Here is a 12,722-nt window from a genome sequence, read left to right on the forward strand (position 1 = left end):
TCTGTCCTATTTAGAATTACTCATGCAGGCTGCAGAGCAGAGAATGCTGCATCTTCTATAGCAATCACCTTCCTGCTGGGGTAACAGTGGTGGGACTGAAAAATATTTCATGCACTAGAGGAGGTGATAGAACAACTTGTTATGGCAGGTCGGCTCCCGGCTGGCTGTGGGCAGGCACCCCTGGGAAGGAAGGCAGGGCTGAGTGCTGCAGTGCAGCTGAGTGGGAATAGTCTCACTGGGAATAGCCACCTGTACTCGCACAGGGAATGTTTGTGTGGCACCATTCTCCATGCTCTGTCTCGTGCATGGAATGAGAGGAACCATGGCTGGAGGACAGTCAGGGAAAACAGCCTTAGCTTAGCCAGCTTGAGAGGTTCCTGCTCCTCCCAACTTTGAAGTACAAAAAGGATCCCGGGGCCAACTCTGTACTACGCATTTTCATCTGTTTTAATCATGGAGATAGTCAACACCAATTTCCTGGTGATTGGTCTCAGGGTGACAGGATAGGCCTCCTCCCAGGAGTTAGCCTTGTTCATAATTTAAAGGAAGTATTCTTGTGATGTGACATTGAGGCCAACCACACCGAAGCCAGCTGGTCTCTGTGTTCTCTCATGACTACTAAGATAATTGTACTTGCTAATTCACTGTTTGAGCCTTTGTGAAATACGTTAAAGCTATTCCTCTTTATCACCATAAATGATCACTGACATTCTGCCTCTAGTTTCAGATTCAAATTCCATGGTGTGTCTTTCATGAAACTCTGATGGTGACACATATACACCTGTGGTTTCAGCTGCTGCTTAATTGCTACCTTCAATAAAAGACCAAAGCTATGCAATTGAACTATAAGGAAAACCAAACCAAAATGTGAAGGTTAAAACATGGAATTTTATTTACTCTTGAACCAAATCACCTTTCAGACAGGCCAGGCTGACCAAGGACACTTCAGAACTTCCAAAAAAACCCCAACCACCACCCTATGGGCAGCATGGAGGGAGACTGAGCAGCACAACATTGACACCCCACTGCCATAAGGGATTGGCTCCTGCGTAATACAAAGGAGGCAACCATATGGTTGCCACACATCAGAAACTGTCAAGCTGTCATTTAAATGTTAAACTGGGTTTTATGGAGACAGCTTAGTGGCTGCTTAGGGAGTTTGATGAGCAACACAAGGCTGGTAGAGGGCCTCTGCAGGTGTGAAGTCATGGCAGCAATATTCAGAAATCCAAAGTGTAAGCCCTTGATAAATGAGTTACTCTCAAAGTACATTTCTGGATGTAATTAACAATGCTTTTATTTCTGGGAATGATCTAGTTTCAATTTTCAGCCTCTTTCAGCTTCACTTCCAGTTTCCCAAAGCAGACCTGTCTGTTTACACAGTGCATTTGTACTGATGTTATTTTGCTGATTCAATCTTTCTGTGAGTACTCTTGCCTGGGAGAGTGAATGACAAACATCAGACTATATGTTGTTTCTGTGACCTTCTGAGTATCTGATCTGAACGCTACAAACCAATCTCTAATCCAAAAAGATCTGTGGTAGGAACAGAAGGCAGTTGTAACAGCATAAAATAGCACTGGAGTTCTCCTCAAACAATTTTTTTTGTCTTCTTGTAATGAAGATAAATTTGGAGCATTTTCAGAGCTTCTGTGATCTTTTTCTTCAGATTAAAAATTACTAACTACAAATTCATTTCCAACACAGCATTGCTCAGTAAATGATATATTACTGCTACTAAACCAGAGCACAGGAAATAACCACATGCTGTAATTTTAAGGGATTTTTAAAGAAATTTTTGAGAAGAAATATCATGTCTGCAGAGCTCACTGCTAGGAAAGATGTAATGGGTTACACTGTGCCTTGCAGAGAAAGTTGCAGGCCACTGCAAGAGCACTGTGCCCCACGGCCCTGAGGAGCTTATGCCACTCTTGCCTGGGAAAAGAAATGACTGCAACCCTTAAACCTGGAGCGAGCCACTCAAAGGTTAGGCATGTGTAGCTCAACTCCCTCTCTACCTCTCTTCTTGCACTGCTGCACTGAGTCCAGAATAACAAATGTATGAGACATTATGCCTCATCTGTTAAGCAGACCTGCGACCTCAGTGCTCTGAGCAATGAGGCTGTGATGGTTTTTCACCTCCCTGTCCTACTGTGTTCAGATAAGAGGACAGCCAAGCCTTGTGTTGTGAATGTGTACTATGCCTTCATAGACAATCCTTCCTACTTAGTGATATTTGTTTTCCACAAGCTTATAAATGTGCTGAACTGAATTTCATAAGATGGAGATAAATTATAAGAGAAATCACACCGGGAAAACAGAAATCCTCCCATGTCAGTGAGGAGGTTTTAATCTGCACTAGAAATGAGTGAAAACAATAAGAACCACGCATCACTTGAGCGTGAATTATTTAAGGATTTTTCTCTTCCTCTTGGTGTTCTGAATTTGCAAGAAAAAAACAAAGAAAAGTAGGCTGCAATAGAGGAGGGGAGCAGATGGGAGCTGAGGGATGAAAGGATACTCACTGTGGTACGATTATGATTTGAACAAAGCAGATGAAGAGGAAGACTAGGGAGGCACAAGCCACGTAGGCTCCGAACCTGTCGTCCACCTGCTTGGAGTACTGCAAAAACACAAACAGTTATGTTAGTGGGAAATTTGGCTGCCTGCCTTCTCTCCACAAAACCTTCTTACTTGGCTTTTGTTTAGGTCCTTGGAAAGCAGTGCTGGTAGGAAACAACTACGCTACAAACTCCCCTTCTCCCTGGGCAAGTTGTAAGGGCTTGAACAGACCCAAAGGCCAGGGAACAAACCCACACAGCTGCATGGAGAGAGGATTCACCAACCGTTCCTTGCATGAGGGAACAGAAATGGACTAACTGGGATTCTATGTCACTGCCATCAGACCTAAACTTCCATGGGAAGTTTCCCCAACAGGGACAAATGCTGCTAATGAGGACAGCATGCATTTTGTGCAGATGGCTTGACTTGCTCTAATGACAGTGCGAGGATGATGAGGCTTTCACAGTCACTCTTTCCAACTTGTCAACATATCGGTCACATGGGAGCTGCATCCGATTCCCAGTGATGCTTTATTTAGCTTGAAGCATGGTTCTCAGTACAGACAATCTCAGTGTCTGAACCACAAAATAAAAGGTGCTCTGAACAGGTGACCACTAATTTCTCTGGCTGTTTTCAGGTATAAAATTGAAGGGAAGGAGGTGGGGGAAATTATGTGCTTGAGCTTTTATCCAGTCCCACACTGATTCATTGAACAGCTGTAAAACCTGCAAAGGTCTGCTTTTGCAATAAGTTGTCATTCCTGTCATGGAAAGACTGTTCCTAAATAAAATTATAAAATAATGAGTGCAAACTTATTATGAAGCTTTTTCCATTGAATAATGAGTTTAACCTGAAGACCACTCAAGCATCCCAAGGATCTGTGCTTGGATTAAAAAAAGAGAAAAAAAGATTACTTTCTTTGGGCAATTAAACCCACCAGTTGTTATAATACCTTTAATAATAGCATCTGGGTACCTCTAGACTTAAATGAATTTAAATTTGCAGCCATCTAGAGCTGATGTTGTCTCTATTATATAGTCAAGGAAATGGAAATGATCTTTGCCTCACAACAACAGTATCTGAAACCAAATCAGGAAGTAATCGGCTATTTGGGGGCTCTACATCTGCTTCTCCCTTTTCTCACATTTGTGGGATAGAGAACTATACTTGTTGCTTAAAATGAGCTCCCATTAACCAGAGTAGAAATTGCATCCCAATGAATCCTAATAGTACCCAGGCTCCTTGAGGGGAAAAAGGGCAGGCAAAAATCCCTCCAGAGGTGACTCACAGCTCAGGGAGACTAAAGTGGGTTTCACCAGTGACTTGAGGGAGCTCAGGGGGACTGCAATCTCAGTCTGGATGCCTCAAAGTCAGAGAAACAACCTGGCTTATTCTGAATTCCCTTTACTGCTCATCATTGCATATTCATGTGTGTCTGACAGAAATGGCTTCATTTTCCTGGCCAGTGCTCCCTTCAGATGACTGTGACTTTCCAGGAACATGTATATTAAGGTTTCCATGAAGAAGTATGGATGTTTTAAGACCACAACTCCACCTCCAGCACCCAAACACTAGCTTTACCTCTAAGTATAAAAGTTTGACCTTATGCAGGAGAACTGAAACTCATAACAAGCCTGACTGACATGCTGCAATGATTTTTAGAGAACATTACCTTTTTCTCCAAGTCAGGCTCCCTGAACGTTAAGAGGAACTTGCGCACGTGCTCGGAGCGTAACCGATCAATACTCCTGGCATCGATGGCACGGCCCAGAAACTCATCCACTTCATCCTCCGGGTTCATACTTTCCTGTGTATTCCTGAGGATGCCATGAGAAGGGAGCATAAGAGGACAAGATAATTGCTGCCTCTTCACCATGTAATATCATTCCACTTATAATAATAAGCTGGAGGTTAATGGCATTTCACTTATGACAGCTTCAAGTTGGGAAACGGAGTGTGAGCAGAGAGGAGAATCATATCAGCTCTAGAGCTCATTGCCAGTCCTGAGTCCATTACTAAAAGGATTTACTTGCCCTTTTTCGATACTACATCCATTTTCTTGCCTTAAGGTCTCATTACCATCCCTCATTCTCCAAAACCACTGAGTAGTCTCCTCCCTGCACTCCTCCTCGGACTTATTCTTCCCTGCACTGCTGTGCTGTTGTAGCTGTTAGTGCCTGAACCGGCAAAAAGATTTCTGCATCCAGTCCTACTGCTTGCTTCCTAATAATAATTTCTGTAAATATTACTATGAAAATTTCCAAACTTGAATAATTCTCCCTTTCTGAGGAAAAAAAAATGTTCATGGAACAAACATGCAGAGGAAAAAAATGTAGCCTGACTCCCCTTCACACAGTTATTTATGCGTATAAAGCACAAAACATAAAAAAAATATTCTGTTTACAAGGTATTTACTGAAGGAAATGTTGCAAAAGAAAAAGGTAGCAAACAAAAAAAAATACAAATTAGATTCTGCTTTCTAAATATGTGGAAGAAGATTTCTAGGTTGCTTATAATCTTTAATGTCAGTATTTTTCTGATGCTCTGCTACAGCTTCTGAAAAATGAGGCTGCTTTTCAAAAACTGTTGGAAAAAAGTAACACTGGAAACTTAATCATCCTGAGGCATTTTGCACTGAGCATCAGGAAACCTGAAGCAGCTCCTCAAACTCTAGTTATTTTTAAAATCTAACAGGATTTTAATGACTTGATGCTGTCACTTTAATGGCCTGCCTTCTTACTAGTTATAGGCAGAAATTAAATCTAATCCTGAAGTGCTGTTTTCCTGCTCTGCTTGCATGATTGCCAGGGTTATCCACAGGATATGCCCATAGTTATCCACTGAAATACGCCCCTCACTTGCACAGGGGCATATTCCAGCGGATAACTATTTCTATGTGCAAACCGCATGATGGCACAGCATCTTAGGCCTCATATTGTGGGACCTTCACTTTAGGCACTCTGAAGAAAAAATTCTGAGGTCTAACAGGCACAGTGAAAAGCTACACTGCTGAATTTCCTTGGTTTTATTTGTCCTGCACAAGAGCACACAATGCACTCTGTGTTGCAGCCAGTGGGCTCCTACAGGTATGACTGTGCTGGAAGCAGAGATTGCACAAAGGAGCTTACAGACCAGAATGTGGCTCTGTTGTAAAAGTTAAAGGCCCCTTTCCAAAAGAAAGGTTCTTTTAAAGTTTTCTGCAAAACTGGATCGGATTTTAAGCCCTCTGTTAACGAACCCTTCCACGTACCTCTTGTCAAGAGAAAAATAAATCAGGTCCATCTACTTGTTTCCATTCCACTGCTCTTTGCTCCTGTCAGTGAGCTGAATGTGTCTGCACCTCAGCTAGATCATGATGACACACCAGTGGCATCTATTTAGTGACCACATAGCAACTACAAACCTAGTTTGTCTCAAGTCTAATCTCTATCTTAGCTAACCTTAGTATTTCAGTGGTGTTGGGGAAAAGAGTTTTTTTATTTTGGGGCTCTACAGTTATCTAATTCCTTGAACTTCATACATTCCACTTGGAAAATAAAAGTGTTTTTCTGTACAGGGTCAGGACATGCTTCCTTAGAGGAAGTACATCTGCTTGAGCACTCAAGGCAATGCTGCTTATTTTCATTCAGCCCTCACAATGTCTTCTGGACTCATAAAAATGAGCAAGGAAATCATTAGGCTTCATATTTACAGAATGTCTTCCAAGATCCTGTGAGTTATGTACACATTTGGGTCATTCACATTTAGTCATTTCATACCACGTATGAGGGATGTGATAGTTTTCCCCCAGAACTGAAGCAAAAGAGTTGGCTCAGCATCTTGGTGAACCATAGTTAAATTTCAAGTTCCAGTCTGAAACCACCACTCAGAAAGATGCAAAGAGAAGAAGAAATTGCCTGCTTGGACTCTGACCTCGGCTGCCTCCAGTTTTGTAGTAGGTCCTTATATTTCTGAGGGCATTTCTATACTACAGTAACTTCTATGGTTGAAGGCTGTATAGAAATACCCCTGCAGGTTTTAAATGGCCTTGCTGAGATAGATATTGGCAGTGGGCAGCCACCTTCTCATAGACTGCAGGAAAGCTTAGTCACCTTGCACAGACCCAGCTTTCACAGCCCGTTGTACCCAAACTAAATTGCTGTACAGCAAGTTTGGGTACATTTACATAAATGTAATTTTAAATTGAAAGACAAAAGTTCCCTATGCTAAGGACTGCCCTAGAGGCAGTGCCTGTAAGTCAGAGCTGAGGTATTGCCACAGACTAATGAAACTCATATGTGGAAATGTGTATTGATATACTGATCGTGTGATCGAGTGGGGGGAAATCAAGGATTTCAGGTCACTATGAAACTTCCAGAAACACCTTTTAAAAGCACTGCTGAGATTTCTCCAAATGCAGCCAGCAGAAAATTGTTGCAAGGGACAGGAACAGCACAAACAGAGCTTGGAGCAACTTCTGCACTCTGCTTGCAAATGTGAAAGCTAGCAATTAACCCAGAGTGGCTTCAGAGTGGTCCAAAAATGCTCTGCTGATTTAATTACTTTCTGCAAATGAAGAGTGTGACCACTGCCAAAACTACATGTATGCCATAATTTTAAATGCTCCATGCCTGGATTCAATAATTAAATCATGTAGGTGTCGGGTCATGGTTTCAGAGGTGCGTGGTGCCTACACATTCCTTTGCTGCAAGTCAAAAGTATTGACCCTCAGTGTTTCTGCATGTGAAGGAACTGGGAACTTGACATGGTTTAGGTATCTAATTTTAACCAATATCACCACGAATATATTCTGCTAGACTTTTTTTTTTTCAGCAAATCTTTGTACTTGAGTTAAATGGATTTCTGGATGAAGAGACTCTGAGTCACTCTTAGGGCCACAGAAGCATTTCTCTGTCCCAGCTCATAGAAGTCCACTTAGCCCTAACCAGCAGCCTAAGAAACATGATAAGGAGCAAGAGCAACAAATTTTTAGGCATCAGTCTCCTCTATTGTTGCCTACCTTGCTCTAAGCAAGCTTATAAGGAATGCCACTCAGCAAGACTGAATGCAAAATTATTCTAAATACCTACAATACAAGGAAATACTTTTTTATGTCCAGTTGTAGAAGTTAAAAAGTGAACACATTTGGGGGGTTTTCCTCCAAAGGCAATTTTTCAAAATACCACTCATGTTAAATTGCTATTTTAACCATTTCTTTAAAGTTCTATGAGAAAAAAATGAAAATGCTGCTTTAAATGTGGCTATATTTTAGAATATGAAACTTTGAATTTAATTTTTCAAACAAGCTATCATTTCTGAGTTCATTTTTATATCTAGAAACAACTAATGTGCAAAAATTAATAATATAAAATATATACAAATAAACTAAAAACCTATATGCATTTCAACACATACATAAACTTGTTCAACACTTAGACATACCTTACAGGAAGATTTTGTCTTGGGTTATTTTCAAAGAAACAAATAGTGGAGAATACTCAGGGCATGGGGAAGTGCAGCAAAAGTATTTTAATTAGAAGAGCAAGTTAGAACCACACAAACAAATAAATATTTTGAGGGCAGTGGCTGTTCTGAATGCACATCAGTCAATCCCGTGCCCTCAACTGGCTGACCTCCAGAATAAACCTCTGGGGAGTCCAGGCATTATTCTTGGCTTCTGGGTATCACTTTTTGTCTTTTTTTTTAATATGAGAAAATAAATCCCAAATGTATAAACATGACAGTGTATGACAGAAGTAAATTTGCTTACTTGTCCTTGGGGTCCTCAAAACCCTGAAAGAAAGGAAAAGGGCACAATGGTTAGAAAACAGGCTGACCTTGAGAACACCATGTATCCTGGGAACGGCATTTTGCAGGGGAGTTTTCAGGGTGCTCATTTGTCAGGTGTGGAGGGACAGCTTTACCCACCCATAACAATATTTTGTGCAGCCGCGTCATTGGGCAGACAGAGCGGTTTTGGAAAAACACATTCCTTCAGATGTAAATCCACGGAAGTGAAGATAAACGAAATGCTTCAGCTGAGTGCTGGCACGCTTTATTTCAGGTGCCTTCTTTTTCGCAGTCACCGTTACAAATGATACAATGGAAACTGTACTGATATTATAACTGAGGATGCATTTTACTTGAAACAAAGCTCAGAATGATAACATAAGTCAACTATTGTACTCTGTAACTATTCCACAAGGTTTCATCTCTTTATGTCAGGGATTGGCTAAGGGTTTTCATTTTGGTTTTCATCTCTTCAGAAGGAACCTCAAGGGGTCTTCTTGCTCCTCCCCTCGTCTCAGGTACACACAGAACCTGTTTTCTTGAATAAGATTTCAGGAATTCTTTATAATATTTGCAATAGCCCAAATGTTCACAATTCTTTCTGGACACCCTGAATTGATTAAGTGTCTGTATTTAGGAGCAATCCATAGTTTAAGTGGCTAGAAGGCCTCAGAGAAAATTATGTATAGAGGCTTAAGTTTATATGTTTAGCATTAACATACCTAACAGACCAAATTGCATCAAAATGGCCATTTTGCATTGGCTGAGACGAAATCTGCCCTCTGACATCTTGGCTTAAATTTAACTGTAGTCAAGAGAAGTTGTGTATTTGACAAGTAGGGTCAAATACTCAGGCACAGAGTTTGTACCCTATGTTCCAAAACATAAAACAAATGTAGCCGGGAGATAGGAAGAACTGCTTTTGTTTTTCTCCCAGAGACCTCAGGCCAAAACTGCTCAGAGCACGTGAGGATATTCCAGCTGCTGGACCTGCAGCGGCAACCAGTCTGGGGGCAGCAAACTGAGAGCCATCCTGACTGTAAAAAAACAAACATCTTTGGGTAAAAATCTTCCCACAGCTGCCTTGTCCAACACCATCAGAAACAAAAACAGTGACCAGATACTAAACGAGAACAGATTTTGCCCTCACAACTAGTCAGCAATGTGGTGACACAGCAGAAGTAAAGCCAACACAGTGTCCCTGAACAGCATCAGCTTTGCAAGAGGGAAAAAGAGAGGTTTGTCACTCAGGTCAGCAGCCAGGACTGTGACTCACTGTGAAAGCAATTTCCATTTTTACGTATTCCACTTCAGACTAAAACCACACTTCTAAATAGAAACTGCAACTCCAACTTAACCCATCAAAAATCCAGATGAAGGAAGTCTCTCAGTCCTGTGTAACAACCACCAGAAGATCCAGTGGGATGAAGGAAACAGTAATATTGACTCAAAGTTAGCATGTCCAGTTATTCAAGCCAAAAAAAACATGTACTTTCTGATTTCACATTAAGGAATGATGAAGTGATTACTCAAATTTTTGTTTTGCCATTTTTTCCTATTTTTTTTCTTCTGTATAATTATTTTACAGTTGTTAGAAATATGTGATTTATTTATTTATTTATCCTCTAAGCAATCTTAAAACACAGTGCCAAAACTGAAAGTTCACTGATTAGTCATAGAGACGAAATGCTCACTAATTTGTCTGGTGTCACAGTCAGTTAGGCTGTGGAAAAAAAAAGAAAATAACTGAACATGAATAGCTACCAGACAAGAAATAAGCAGAGAGAACCAACAAGAAAATACACAATACTTGCTTATTAGATAGATATCAAGTTCACATTTTCAAGCTTACACACATGGGAACTGGATGACTGACTGCAGAGGAAGAGTCCCCTAAAATGGTCTGATTTTCACAGACAGCTATGTAACCATCTATCCCACTGAAATCCTGAAACTAAACACATAGATCTCATACTCCTGCCCTCTAGATGCACAGGGTTGAGGATACAGGCCAACCAGATCAAATTAGTAAAACACCTCAGCAAGCATATCCTCAAAAAATTCACCAATATTTCAAGTGTAGAAAAATATATAGGCTCCATAATTAACTGGTCCTTTATACAGAGGATTACTTGATCAACACGGAATTTGATTCTGCCCTGCTTCTCTCCCTCAGCAAAACTGTTATAAGGAAAGTCTGTAAAATAATAAGGAATTCACTGATCTAGCTTTTCAATTTAAAATACTAAATTGTGCTTGAAACCCTGGAAATTATTCATGCTGGTGGCTCAAAATAAATTGGTGTTTCAAAACTAAAGACTAAAAAAGGGCATATTTCAGGTAAAACGAAAGAGGAAAAGATTAATACATTTTCTTTCCTGGATCTTCATTTAATGAGGCTAAATATTTAAGAGTGACTTGAACTTTAATTAGAGAGAATCAGCTTAAAATTAAATGTAGTAGGAACCTCTTTAAATTAAGCAAATTAAATGATTCACTTCAAATGCTCTCATTTCATACAAAAGATTCTTCAAGCAGAATTGCCAAAAATGGAATTGTCATGGAGGAAAGTCTACGGGATTATTTTAGGAAAAAATGCTTAAACACAACTTCTTGAAAACTGGTCATTTTTTTGCACTGAAATGTTTTGCCAGGATATAGAGCAAATATACTTCTAGAATCTCGCTGTGACCAGAGATTTTCATCCCTGTCCACTAAAGCGCCCGTGTTCCACTCACATACCGAAAGGCCTTTTAGGCAAAGGAGATGATCACACGCACAAGGTCACTCTGCTCACCCTATTTTTGGTTGGGAGGGAAAATTCCCCCTGGGTTTTGGTTAATGTGTTTTCACCTCCTCCTGTTTCATGGGCATGCTTGGTTCATTGAAAAATCTGCACTTAAATTATTTCCTTCCCCTTGCACAAGGCTTGAGCACTGATGACATATTGGTCTTTTTTCTTCTCCACAGCTGGCAAATAGTTCAGTATCTTCAGGACTCAGATGGTTTCCTCCAGTTAAAGCCCCTTGGTTCAGCTTACAGCAATTGCAATGGTCTGTGTTACACACAGGATAAACAGTAACACAACCAACCCTGCAGAAATAGGGTCTACATGGATTTGCCTTCATTCCTAAAGGACTAATACACTCATAATCTGGTAGAAAAATTTCCAAGCTCAAGCAGGAAAGAGAAATAACAGGAGCTGCTGCTGCAAGCATGTCTATAAAGCCACTCTCCAGCAGCCCTGATGTCACCTGTCTGTGCTTCCCACTGGAGGCTGGGCAGCTGGGCTGGACTCAGCCTGTTTGGGTATAGAGCAGGTTTGGAGCTGCACAAAGATATGTCATAACTTGCATTTCTGCACACACATGTACAGAAATCTGGACACTCAGGAAAAAAAAAAGAAGCAGCTGATAAAAATGAGGTGCCTGTTGTTTAGGAGAGGGGGAATAAAGGAAGAGAAGCAGCCAGTTCCTGGAGTTAAGTATATAAATGCCCTTTTGACTGCTTATGGATTTGTACCCAGTAGGCTGAAGAAATGCTGATAGTTTTCTAGGGTGCTATGAAGAAAAGTCTGGGAATTGTCAGCAGGGATGAAAATGGCAAAAGTGGTTATGGCTATGAGAATCAGACAGCTAGGAGTTACAGGAGCTCAAGAATAGCTCCATAATCATGATGATAAAGTAGCCCTTGTTAAGGCCAAAATTCCTTTCCTCTAGAAGGGACCATAAGGCACGAGATAGGTCTCATTGCAGTGCAGTACTAATGGGCTGCTGCATATAGGAACTCATGCAAATTTTATTCAGTCTCATTTTAAATATCCCTAATACTGGAGTTTTTTTCCTTCCCCCAAGAGGCTGTATTACTCTGCCATCAGACTGCAAATGTAAAGGTAATAGCATTTAATAATTGCTCTGAGACTAAGACAATCCTCTCTCTCATTTCAGGAACATTAACTCAAACTTAGCTGAATCAGCTCCCTTAAAGGTTCTGCTCCTTCTTCTTTTCTACAGGAGATCATTAAAAAACCTTTATTTTTTTATGGCAGGTCAGGTGACTCTGAATCTACACTGACATCCTCAGTGGGAGTAGACACGTGCAGGAGGAAAAAAAGAGGGGATGTTATATTACTGCTTCTGTCCCTAAGGCTTACTATTTTATGGGGGATATTTTATGAATATCTATTGTGTTAAAAGCTCATATGACTGCCATCTCTCTGCTTGACTTCTAAATTAACTAAGCCCTTTTCTTTGAAGATTAAAACTGATTCCTTAAATAGAATGATAAAGTATTTGTCAAAGACATGACAAGCTGACTGCTATACCACAATACTTCAAATCAAGAACTATTAGAAATAATAATTGTAACTTCGAGAACATTAGCTGCAATTA

General features: G+C 40.5%; 1 protein-coding gene across 3 annotated transcripts in view; it reads right to left on the minus strand.

Moving 5' to 3' along the window:
- ADCY5 (adenylate cyclase 5) overlaps window positions 1-12,722 on the minus strand; it is a 206,482-nt gene that overhangs the window by 22,670 nt on the left and 171,090 nt on the right. For all 3 annotated transcript variants that reach the window (XM_032693459.1, XM_032693460.1, XM_032693462.1), the window contains 3 exons: window positions 8,312-8,334; window positions 4,235-4,379; window positions 2,526-2,623 (listed from right to left, as the gene is read on the minus strand). In XM_032693459.1, coding sequence (XP_032549350.1) covers window positions 2,526-2,623; window positions 4,235-4,379; window positions 8,312-8,334 — 266 coding nt within the window. The remainder of the gene's footprint in view (window positions 1-2,525; window positions 2,624-4,234; window positions 4,380-8,311; window positions 8,335-12,722) is intronic.

This window comes from Chiroxiphia lanceolata, chromosome 7 (assembly GCF_009829145.1).
Source record: "Chiroxiphia lanceolata isolate bChiLan1 chromosome 7, bChiLan1.pri, whole genome shotgun sequence".
Lineage (NCBI taxonomy): Eukaryota > Metazoa > Chordata > Aves > Passeriformes > Pipridae > Chiroxiphia > Chiroxiphia lanceolata.